At 40.2% G+C, this 12,921-nt stretch overlaps 1 protein-coding gene across 1 annotated transcript; it reads right to left on the reverse strand.

The window, feature by feature from the left end:
* Window positions 1-7,167: 7,167 nt before the first annotated feature.
* On the reverse strand, window positions 7,168-10,496 carry LOC105050935 (5'-adenylylsulfate reductase 1, chloroplastic). The gene is made up of 6 exons (XM_010931167.4): window positions 10,287-10,496; window positions 9,873-10,191; window positions 8,512-8,860; window positions 8,265-8,402; window positions 7,840-8,166; window positions 7,168-7,737 (listed from the first exon to the last, which is right to left on the reverse strand). Exons 1-6 carry the CDS (start codon window positions 10,351-10,353, stop codon window positions 7,507-7,509), a joined length of 1,431 nt encoding a protein of 476 aa, XP_010929469.1. The 5' UTR covers window positions 10,354-10,496; the 3' UTR covers window positions 7,168-7,506.
* Between the last annotated feature and the right edge of the window lie 2,425 nt (window positions 10,497-12,921).

Here is a 12,921-nt window from a genome sequence, read left to right on the forward strand (position 1 = left end):
AGAGGAGAAATTTTATCTTAGTTGTTGGTTCCTTAAAATCTCCGAGAATCTCAAGTTGTATAGATGACCTAGCTAGAGGGAGAGATAGATAATGTTAAATCAAACATATATTGATTTTTATGATTCAAACATATATTGATTGTTAAATAACTAATGTTGTCATAAGAATAGAATGTAAAACCAAAGTAGAATATTGCAAGAGGGAGAGATAAATATACAAGTAAATCCAAATTATTTAGCTAGTTTCATAATATATAGATTTCAAGTGCATGATTTCCAATATCAAGCTACATATTGGAGTATTTTGGCAAAACAAATTAGAGTTATTTTTACCAACATGAGACTAAAGTAATATTAAATGTTAATTTTTCATTTTGTTCTTCTATTGGTTGTTATGGCAACGCAATGTTTGTTTTGATATTTATCTATCGGCAAGATATGTATGCTAATTTAGCTTCATTATAAGTACTTTAGCTGGGAGATGTGATAAGACAGAAATGGAAAGAACTATTTTGATCTCATAATAAGTATACACTATATTTTAAGGGTAAGGGCACCTTGACAGGCTGAACATGATTGAGTTCGGTACTCTTTGGTGACCCATTATTAGAGAGGAACATGTATTGTGCTTTCTTATAATCTTTGGAGGATAAAGCTCCCAGATAGATCCTTTGACTGTGCTTCTTACGTTGAGATGGAGGCATGCTTATTGGCGCAATCATTGGTTATACTTTTCGGGTCCTAAGAGCAACAGAAGCTAAACAAATAGTAGATCCTTGCTTAGCAAACTGTAACCTAATGGTTGTTGCTAGTAACAAATATTTCGTGTGTGCAATGGAGGTATGTGGAGAAAGAACACATGGGACTTGATATCTCAGCACTGAAAAAAATCTTTCAGGTTGGTCATTCTAAACTCAAACATCATTTTAAGTAGCAGTTGAGCTCCTGTGGAGGAGCAGGTAGTGGTGATGGACTAATGAGGCACTAACAGCCATCAAGGATCTGGTGTGTGAGAGAGATCGAGAAAGAGAGAATGGTGGTGATGGACTCTTGTCAAAGGGGGTGGGTGGTGCCGGTCATGGTTTTTAGGGGCCTACGCTGGGCTCATGGTGGCGGGTGGCATCTCTTTGACACTTCTGTTCCTGGACCTGAGCTAAGGGTAGTTTGGATGGGTATCACCTATGCAAGGCAAATCCTAGGAGTGGAGCAGCTGATTGTTGAAGGGATTCTACTATAGTGATTGGATGGATTCAGGACCGAGCAAAAGCGACCCACACCCACTCCATCTTAGGATGCGCATCTCTCATTATTAGGCATGTTTATTAGAAGGCAAATAGTATGGTGGATTGGAGCATCTTCTATGTAGCTCAACAATTAGAAGACACTTTGTGGAATGAGACGGCAATTGCTCCTATTAAATTTATGAATATTTTGTTTTTAAATTTTATTGGATGTACTCATAGTAGACTAATATGATCGATCTAGTTTGATCAAAAAAAAATAAAGATGTGGGTGCGTTGACAAGCCTTCAATCACCACCAAGATTGGAACGTCCCATTTGCACTAGCTCTATTCATGAGGTGAGCGGCCCGGCCAGCCTGGTTGAGCCAAAAGCCTTTTAGGCTGATTCGGCCCAAAGATTTTAGGCCCAACAAGCTGGGCCGAACCTGGAAAATAGGACCCTTTAATCAACGGACCATGCTTGGGCTTGGTGGATTGAAGCCGATCAAAGCTTGGCTGGGCTGAAGTTTTTATTTTTCTTGTATTATCAGTTTATGTTTGATGAATTTGTAGACAATTGTTGTTAATATGTGAACCCAATGGCGCTAATTGTAAATTGTAGATAATATTTAATTATTCATTTTAGTATTTTAAAAATATATGATTTTTAATATTTTTAGTATTTTTAAAAATATAAAATAGTCATAAAGCACGAGCTCCGAAGCCTAAGTAAGAGCTGGCGTGTTCTTGGAAGGTTAACTTGAAGGCCAAGCTGGATCAAGCTCGAACTTAGATAAATTGTGTTAATCTTTAGGCAAAGCTTACCTAGCCTGTGAAAAGGGCCAAAAAAAAATCTTCTTTGGCATGGATCCCCAGACTTATTGTGGGTTTGGGCCAATCTAGGCCTTGCATAAAAGACTACGGAAAGATTTTCCATTGTATCAACTAATAATCGTAATATGAATTAGTTAGTTACAACAATAGATTATACAACTAGTAGGAGCTGTGAAATTAGACATAAGAACTGTTTTGGAGGCAAGAAAATTCTCAGGACTTTCCTCCCATTACTCAAAGTCTGGGTAATGTTATGATTGATATGCATACATGGGTGTGGTTATAATACATATGAAGTACAAAGACAAGATTTTGTACCCATTGTCAAATTCAATGCTCAGAGCTGAAAAGTACAATGTTCAAAATTATCGATTATGTTCCATGAGATATACATACATACATACACTTTCAAAATATCTTGCCTATGCATCAAAATGCTCCAAATAAAAATATAAAGATGAGTGATATTAATTTTTGACAAGAAGTTGAATTCAATGACCCACATTTTAGATTTTCAATTGGTAATTCCGATCATTTGAATTTGATAATATTTTTTGAAATGTTATTGAATTTGGATGTGTGTGTGTGTGTGTGAAGAATACACATTAGTTTGCAACAGTTGACAAAGATGGTACTTAAGTTGGAAGTTGGACGGCTCACCCTTATTCATGAGGACAAGCGGCAGGGTGAGGCAATCAACATCGACGAAGCTGAAATTAGTGGGCTAAGACCCAGGCATCGTGAAATGCCCTGGCTGTTACAAGGCGAGGGGATTCTGAGCTCAGTGCTTACCTTTGGCCGCTATGTGTTACCAACATGATCTCCGATTACCACCGAGGTAATGATCCAGCAACCATGGCCTCATATGTGTTAATTTTGAAAAAGTTCCAGCAAGAAGGCTCTCACCAAACCCATTCGGAATCCCAAAACCAACCATTCAAGACATCTGCAAGACAACTAGGTCAGCTTATATAGTCCTTTCTGCTGTTTAAGTATCAAAAACCTCTCTCAATCTGAACTGATTCGATGGACCACAATGCGGTGTATCATACTGGCCATCCATCGTACGATGGACAGAAGCATTGTATACCATATGCTCCGGTGCACCGTAGGGGATCCGCACTCTGTGTGACTAGCTTTCCAACACCATGGTTTCTGTGCTCCATATTACTCCAACTTCTTGTAGGTAGTCCATTTTACTCCAAGTTGGCATTGGTCCATGCATCATAAGAGATGACATTCTAACCCATCATAGCCCACTTTTGCCCGTTTTGGATTCTTAACGGAAAGGCCACGCACCTCCTTAGGTTTAAGGAGTGTCTCGAGCCAACATGCTGAAATCCTTAGTTGGACTCATCCTTTTTTTCTGATAAATCTGCGAATAGTTTTGCCACTTTATCCAACATGCCTTCAACAATCCACGCGCCCTTCCTCTATTCTGTGAGTACGATCGGCTCAATGAGATAGTACTGGATTGGTTTCTCTCTTTCAAGAATTTAGATCTAATTCTTACATTTCAATTTTAGTATTCAGAAAGGTTGGCCGATTCTATTTTTAAAAAATTAAAATTTATTTGAATCGATGGCTGTGGTTCATGACTTTCTCTTCCCACTAACGCCATTCCTTAATGTTAGGATTTGACGCCTCAAGATTCAGCCCACATTGAGCCCACAGCGAGGTTCGCGGCGAAAAATGGAGTCCAACGAGACCAAGATCACCTGAATCGGAGCTCGGATGGAGAAGATACGAGCTTTCGAAGATAGCACGAAAACCGAGGCGGCGGGCGGCAGCGGCGCGGCCGCAGGCGGCGGCGCGCGGGACGCGCGTCCCAGGCCCGCTGGCCCGCGTGGGACGCGGGACCCAGGCCCGGGCGGGACGCGGGACCCAGGCCCGCGCGGGACGCGCGTCCCAGGCCCAGGCCCGCGCGGGACGCGCGACCCAGGCCCAGGCCCGTGCGGGACGCGCGACCCAGCAGCCTGCTGGCCCATTCCCGGTCCACCGTGGACCGGGTGGTCCACGGCGCGGCCTGTGGACCGCGTGGACGTTTCCCACTCGTTTCTCGCGGTCCACGGCCCTATTCCGTGGACCGGAGCGCGATCTAAGGGTCCAGAGAGCTCCCGGTGTTGATCGGACGGCTTGGGACGTGATTTGGCTTGATTAAGGATTCCTAATCACCCTCTAACCTATGTTTAAGGCTTTAAAAGGCCTGAGACACAGCAGAGAACGAGCGGGTTTTGGTTTTCTCGCCGCCGTACGAACCGAGAGGAGAGAGAGAGGCGTGAGGCGCTGTGAGAGAAGGAGCAGGAGGCTCCTGGACAGCGGTCGCCAGGCTCTTCAGGGGTTCAGGGGGTCTCCAAGAGAGAGAGAGCTTTTGTGAGGGGAACTTCATGTGAGAGAGAATTGGGTGTACAAGGGTTGAGGGTGAGGTCTCCTCTTGTAAAATTTTCTTTTCATAGTGAAGTTTGCATGCCCCGTGGAGGCGAGCCCTTTTGTGGCTGATCCACGTATTTTGATTGTTTTTCTTCTGTTTTGTTTCTTCTTTCTTCCTGCTGCATCGCGTGGTACTGAAAGGGTCTTGGGAGGTGGTGTCCTGGCCAGACATCCACCCAACACTTAACCTCCACCATCTCTCACTAACTCTTCAAAGACTCCATGGCCTCCGTCCCCTCAATAAGCCTCATGATATCCCATCATTTTTAAGATTGAAATTGGATTGAATATGAATTGGATACTAAAATATTTATATCTTTATTATTTTATTTGATAGATGCAGTTATGGATACAAATTTATAGAATGCAAAAATTTACATTCATATTTATTTTAATTAGATATATATATATATATATATATATATAAATTCAATATTGAAAATATAATTGTAAAGGTGGATATAAGTCAAATAATTAATATTTATAATCATAGAATTAAAGAAATTATTAAATAAAAGATAAATCAATTTAACAGCATATTAATGTGATCATTTATTTTTCATAAAATTTCAAGATTGTTATATAAAATTAAATAGGATGATAAATAGACTCCCTATCTGTATGTATCTGGATATGAATATAGATATGAATGTTAATGAAATACTTAAATTTATATCCAATAAATTTAAAAATAAATATAGATGAAATATTATCTGATTCACTATTATCCTGTGCCATCTTCTCTTTTTTTCTATGAGTAGTCTCCATCAAAAACAAACGCCTTATATCGCCCGCACGCGTCCTCGTCCAGCACGTTTCCAACCCCTCCATGCCCTCCTGTTTATACCCACATTTTCACTTCCACGCTCGACTGCTCTGACGACCACGCTCACACAAACAAGCTTCTTCATTGATCTCATCCCTTTCACTTGTTGAAATGGGTCCACTCCCAAGTGTTCAAATTTGGCTACCGCCTCACGAGTTCCCCTCCAGAACTTCTTGGTCCATATGGATGCTTCTGACTGACACGGCAACGCTTGCGTTGGACGACAACGCAGAGGTCGATATCGCTTCGTGCATTTTCCGCTTCAAAGTGTGGGCGACTCAAGTGTGCATATCAAATGTTGGATAAGATAACCAATAGGACGTAATTCCCGGGATCGGTGGGCCAGAGTTGTATCGGGTGATGTTGAAGGAGAAAAAAGAGGCTAGTGAGCGCGTGTTGGTGGACATCCTCTCATCTAGGCCTCATCGACGGAGGGATGTGTGAGAAAGAAAAAGACAAACCGTACTGTCACGATAGGCGTTGCACTGATTGTGCGTGCGGAGAAGGATTTTTAGACTTCCCATGTGATGTTAAGAGAAGGCCGTGACATCTTGCTGCACGATTGTTGGAGCGCTTGCAATCCATGGACATGGTGAAGAGTTGTACTGGGTGATGGAAACGCATGGAGTACCATCGAACGGAAAATTTATGATTGAGAAACACTGTATATAGTACCATAAAATTATATTTTATTATTTTATTAAATTATATGATCATTATTTTTTAATATATATTTAATATTTATAATTTTATTTTTTCATTTAAAATTTTAAACGATGAAAATATATTTCTTTACATTTTTTGGTATATTATGACATCCTGCAGACAAATTATTATTTCTTGCACAACAACAAGTCATAATTTGGTCACAGAATATCATAAGTAAGAAGGATATTTTTGTAAATATCCTTCTCTTGTTATAATTTTTTAAAAAAAATTATGACTTCTTGTTGCTGCGTGGGAAGCTATAATTTGATTACAGAATGTCATAATATGTCCATAAACTATCATAATTTTTTAAAATAATATCATAATTTTTTTAAAAATAAATATATTTTTATTATTTAAAATTTTAAATAAAAAAATAGTGATGCACAGAACCCACTGTTCGTTGCATCCAATCACTATGATCAAATTCAGCCCAGAATGAGCACATGCATCCGTTGCAAGGTGGAGAGATATAGCCGAGCTGTGTAGCGTAATTGGAGGGCACCTGAATAAGGACCACCTGATAAAGTCGTGAAACGAAATAGGGACTAAAGAAATTAATCGCTTTTGATCACGTTATCATCAAAAAAAAAAAAAAAAAAAAAAACACTTTTGATCAGGTAAAGTGACAATAAGAGGCTTGAAGGCTGCTTACACAAATTACCATCAATTAAAAAAAGGGTTCTGACACAAATTAACCGGTCACGCAAACTCCCTTGAATTTCCAAATCTGGTGCGAAAACCTTATCAAGGTTTTACTACTTTTTGAGTATTAGAATAAGAACCCAGCCAAAATCGAGACGGGCGCAGGATCTAACGAGATTGGCATCCAACCCACTAATAAATTCACCGCATAAAAAACTATGCTCAAACAGAAACGCATCTGAACCTCAAACAGTACAACCAACTACATTACATTGCCATCAGTAAGGATCTTCAATACATTTGTATCTCCTCCAGCACGCACATACCACTAAATGCAATTGTGTCAGCCACCACAGCGTTAACCAATAATCCACAAATCAATTCCCACGTAGAACCTAGACCTCAGTGCTCCAAAAACTCCTTCCAGATGCTTTAGAAGGGACATGAAATGTAAACATCTTTACCGCAAAGAAAGAAGAGGAAAAAACCAAAAGGAGCGGCAATTTAGGAAAAAACAAAAAGGAATACTCCTTTCAGATGCTTTAAAAGGGACATAAAATGTAAACATCTTTACCACAAAGAAAGAAGAGGAAAAAAACAAAAAGGAGTGTCAATTTAGAAAAAAACAAAAAGGAATACTCCTTCCATCCTACTAAGTACTTAACGAAAAATACACCAATTTAGGAATTCCTTCCTCTAAATCACCTCCAGAAACAACTGGCGGGAAGTGAGGCTCCCCGAGAAGCTAACATGTGGAGTCCACAAATTCTCTCAAAACATATGATACGGAATCCCATTAAATCCATCAACCACCAAGAAGAATTATGCTAGAAAACACCCCATCATCGAAGAGCATTGATAAATGCAAGGAGCGAATCAACGTCTCGTCGCTCTGAAGGATACTTGATGGGCCTTGATGCGTGCTTGGGAAAGAACAGAATTGTGGGGAAGCTTCCCAATTGCAGTTGTTGTTGAGCAAATGTTTTCTGGTCTCCATCAGCCCGGAACTTCCCTACCTTGATGCCTGTACCAGAGAGCTTCTCAGCCAACTCTACATACGAAGCTTCCATTCCCTGACGGACAGGTATAAAGCAAATCAGCAACTTGATCAAAGCCACTTATGGAGCTCCTGGATTTGAGAAAAAAACCAAAACCATAGCCTGCTTGTTACCTACCTGGCAAAAGCGGCACCAAGGAGCATAGAGAACAACCAGCCAGGGCTCCCTCCGGTTCTCTAGCCTGAGCAAGTTATCTATTCCTGGCCTGCTTAGGTTAACAATGGCTTGGGTCTCGAAGATGTCTGGTATGCCATGTACGGAGTTGACAGCCGCAGCTCCATTTCCATTAGTACCTAATTTTTGTGCCGCCTCCTGTGCGACGTTTCCCTTGTGGAGTCCGCACTCCTTGGCCTTTGCATCCTCCCACCACCACCTTCCTTCTCTCTCGTGCTGACCAGGCAAGACAGGTCTGGTGCAGGGTTCACAACCAATGGACACATAACCCTGGATACAGAGCAGATGGAGGAACATAAATATCATTTACAGAGAATCAGCAGAACAACCACAATTATATGCTATCAAATTCCTCCACTGATGTGTACCTGTGAGTGCAAGGAGTTCACAGGAACATCCATGGTCCTGATGAAATCCCATATATCTTTGCCTTCCACATTAGCGACTGGATTCCACTTTATCAAGCTACCAATTCCACCATCAATCCCTTCAAAAGAAGGATCTACCTGCATGTCCAATCGAATAACCTCAGCACTCTAAATAATAGATATAGAGTTGATGGGCATCATGCATCACATTCTGCTGCAAGATGGCAGGCAAAATTGAGAATGATACCTGAACGACAGGGATTTGGGCTCTGGTGCCAGGGGATTGATCCTTCCTCTGTCCAGTGATCCAAGCCCTGAGGCCTTTGAGAGCCCTCCTCAAAGGTCTTACTTTCCTCACTCTGCAGCACTCCTGGTGCCCGTCCTCATAGAAAGAGAACAAACCCTTGCTCCTCACAAGGGCCTGCACTTCCACTGCATCTGGGAACATGTATTCAATGTGAATGCCGTAATGCTTCTCCACAGCATCAAAGAACCTGTATGTCTCTGGGTTCAGCCTTCCAGTGTCAAGGCTGAAGACTCTGAAAGGCCGACCAGTCAACCGAGCATACTCTATCAATGCAACATCCTCCGCTCCACTGTAGAAGAAAAGCAACAAATTAGCCCAAATTTTGTTTAGTATGATTAAGATTTAGATCATGAACTCTTTTGTCTCTCTTCTTTCCAAGCAAAAAAGCTGCAATTGGATCAAGAAGCAGTATATGCGGGTGCATACGCGTGTAAAAGATACCGGCAAATGAAAGTTGAAGATTCATCAACTATTTTGGGTGACTGTGTTGTGCAATACACAGAGTCTTCCCTTTTGGAAAAAAAAAAAATGTAGAAAAGTATCTGCCAGAAGTTCAATCCGCTATTTATAAGCTTTCTTTTTTGAGGGCTCAATATTAACATCAAAAAAATAAATATACATATCGAACACTCTTATTATTAGATTCGATGATATATGAAACATGTTGAGACCTAATCCTTGGAATATGCAATATGTCGATGGAAAAGCCTGAATTCAAAATAAAGCAGAAAAACTAGTAAGCGTGTATTCATACAAATAACTCACGATCAATCGATCACCTATATTATTCACACTCATTATTAGACGAACAGCGAAATATAGGCTCTTCTACGATTTACAGGTATAACTGAAATAAATCAGAAATAAAATATTTGAGCTTTTGAATCAAACCATGGTGAATCAATTTTTATCTAACATGGATCGACTATGATACTTGCGCTGCTCCATGATGAATGGAACCAGACAGAAATGGGTTCAGCTACTGCTCGCACCCACGAATTCCAATAATAATGGTTCCAATTTGTGACCATATGCCAGAGATGCCGGCTTTTCCTTTTCTTTATTTTACGGTTGAAGTTGATGGAAACATCAACACTTTCTCTTATTAGCATTTAAAATGGAAATAAATATCCATTATGGGAATATATATATATATATATATATATATATATATATATATATATATATATATATATATATATATATATATATATATAATAAATTATTTTTAACACGTAATAAAAAAATAAAAAAGCATTATGGGCGAGAGAGAGAGAGAGAGAGAGAGAGAGAGATAAAACCTGAAGGCGATGGCGATGTCGTCCCCAAATTTCTCGAGGGCCTTATCCATGATCTCGAGGGGGGAAGCGTTCTCGAGCTCTCTCGCCAGCTGATCGTAATCCACCTTCTCTTCCTCCTCCTCCCTCCCCCTCCCCTTCTCCTCCGCCACCGCCTCCGCCATCGTAGCCGGCGCCGCCGCCAGTGGCGCCACGGAGTCGTTCCTCCTAGTGGGCTCCACCGCATGGAGCGGCTTCACGGCCCATCGCCTCCGGGAAGGACAATTGAGCGTCGACGGCACGATTGACGCCTCCAGATGCCTCACGGATCCAATCAGGGCAGCTGCACCAAGAACCAAGAACCATCTATCTCAGAAACGGAAAATAACAGAAGTAGGAAACCATAAGGCGAAGAAAATTGGCGGAAAGAAAACGCACCTCTGGCATCGCGGGAGATGAGCGAATGCGAAGAGATTGAACCGGAAGTCGCAGCAGCGGAAGCCATTAGACGAGAATCGTAACTTCTTTTCTCTTTCCAAAAATCAAGAAACGCTCGAAGAAAGCTTCGATCTCGCGCGCGCCTTTTCAATTCCTGGCTTTCGCTCGAGCTTGGGGGATTTCGGAAACAGAGAGAGGAATAAATAATGGCCGTGGCAGGCGGAGGGCGTTCCGGTTCAATGAACCTGGACGCTTTTCCTTGGAACCGCCGTGCTGACACGTGGCGAGAAATGATTGTAAGAGTCTCTTGCGCGTCGCGGAGAGATTCCGTCACTTGGCGAAGCGCGATGGCCGTGCCGAGCTGGGAAGCGAAGCGCTTGCGTCATAGCCCAGATAAACAACCCATAAACAAAACGTATCTGCGTTGTTAAATATGAGAACAATGTCATCGAACCCATTAAAAGACCCAGAAAAAAGATTGGTCGGTTGGCGGGTACGAGCGGCGTCGTATTGTGGGTTGGGTGTGGGTCCGGTGTTTTGATAATTTAGTTGGGTGTTCTAAGAATAAACCTTTGGAAGGAGAGATGCTTCTGGGTAGATTCGGAGGTTGTGTACGGGATTCGCCCAACTTTTTTTTGGGTGGTGCGGGGAGAGTGACGGTGATTGTTAATTTTGGGAAGTCAAATATCGACGCCCCAGTCCTCTCCTTTTATTATTATTTTTTTAATTTAAAGATAATGAAATCTATGATTTAGATTTTGTGATGGAGAGGGCACATAATAAATCTGTGGAATAAAATGACTTCTACAGGGCCAAGAAAACAGAGAAACAGAAAATCGTCGACCAATTATTTTGTGAGGCTGGCTTGCAGCCATCGGCAACACAATTAATAGAAAGATATATCTAACGGTCGAATAATTTATGAAGGCCTCAAAAAAGTGTTTAACGAGAGCACACGTCGCATGTCCTTTTCTGGGGGGGGGGGGGGGGGGGGGGTGGTGTGCAAAATTTGACGCAGCTTTGACTAGTCGTCCAATCTTACTTGTCCTTGAACCCTTTGAACTTCCCTTATGGCAACCAAAATAGGATTATTGATTATCCAGAAAAAAAAAAAACAAAATAGGATTGTTTGACCATCCAGTGCTGCATCGTCCATCATTTTGCTCTTGGAAATAATGAGATTAGCGCGCGCGCATATATATATATATATATATATATATGTCCGTAGATTCATGCAACGCAAATATCATGCAAGTATCGTGCATCTCGCGGCAAGATTGCAGCAAACAAAAAATTGGAGATCCAATGGCCCAAGACATGCCAACCTCCCAGATGTTTCCATCCTTGTTTGGATGTCATGCCTCATGACTGGTTAAATCGATATGGTTATGGTGTGGTGGAGCATTTTGTTGGGTTTTTTATTTAAATAATACTTTTTAATATTTTATTTCTAAAATATCACTGTTCAAAAATTATTTGTGGATCTAACATGCTGCGTGCCACGTGGGTTCAACAATTTCATGTCCACATGGGTCAAAGTCATAGATTCAACTTATGATTTTGATCGACTAAGATGGCACTATGAAATTCTGGAGTGGAGCCATATTTTCAAGTGAAATCGTGGGTCGAGCCTATTATTTCATTTGAAATTACAGCTACAATCCACGATTTCACTTGAATTATGGGTTGAGCTCATGATTTGATTGAATATTTGAATTTTTTTTAAATTTCAGTCAAGCCCTTCTTCCTCCTCACTTATCTATCTAAAAAATTTTCTCAATATATCTCTCCCAACCTCAAATCCTCATCCGTATTCTAAAATCGACTTAATGACTTCAAGAAAAAATAAAGGTATATTTAAAAGAAAAAAAGTTCGATTAGAAAAAGAAAAACAACCATCACATAAGTACGAAGAAAATTTGTTTTTGAACAATAAGTAGCAAAAATTTTAAATCTAATTTTTTTTGAAAAAAATAGTAGAAAAAAGAATAATAGATTTCAATAGTTTCAGCTATTAAAATTAAAATTATTATAAAAAATTTAACTAAAATAGGATAGCTTGGTTTGTCCAGCAACGTAATCAGAGATAGTCAAACTATCATTTCAAATAAAAATTTAATTTAAAAATCATTAAAACTATTTAAATATACTATTCTTCTCTTATAATTTTTCTTCGAGAGAAATCAGACCTAAAATTTTTGGTGTGCCCATTATTTAAAAACAAATCTTCTTCGTACCTACATAAAAGATATTTTTCTTTTTCAACTCAAGTCATTTTTTTCTTTCGACATATCTTCATCTTTTTTTTTAAAGATATTAGGTCGATTTTAGGATAGGAACGGAGCTTTAAGGTTAGGATAGGTGCATTAGGGAGATTTTTCGAAAAGATGAGTGGGGAGGAAAAGAGGCTCGGTTGGGGTTTTAAAAAAATTCAAACACTAAGTGAAATTGTGGGCTAAAAAATCATGAGTCCACCTCATGATTTCACAATGCCATATTAGTTAGTCAAAATCATGGATTGAACCTATGATTTTAGCATATGTGGACTTGAAATCGTAGATTCAACGCATCATTTAAACCCTGATTTCAACCCACACGATACGTGGCACGGTAAATCTAAAAATAAATTTTAAAT

This window comes from Elaeis guineensis, chromosome 2 (genome assembly GCF_000442705.2).
Source record: "Elaeis guineensis isolate ETL-2024a chromosome 2, EG11, whole genome shotgun sequence".
In the NCBI taxonomy this organism is placed as follows: domain Eukaryota; kingdom Viridiplantae; phylum Streptophyta; class Magnoliopsida; order Arecales; family Arecaceae; genus Elaeis; species Elaeis guineensis.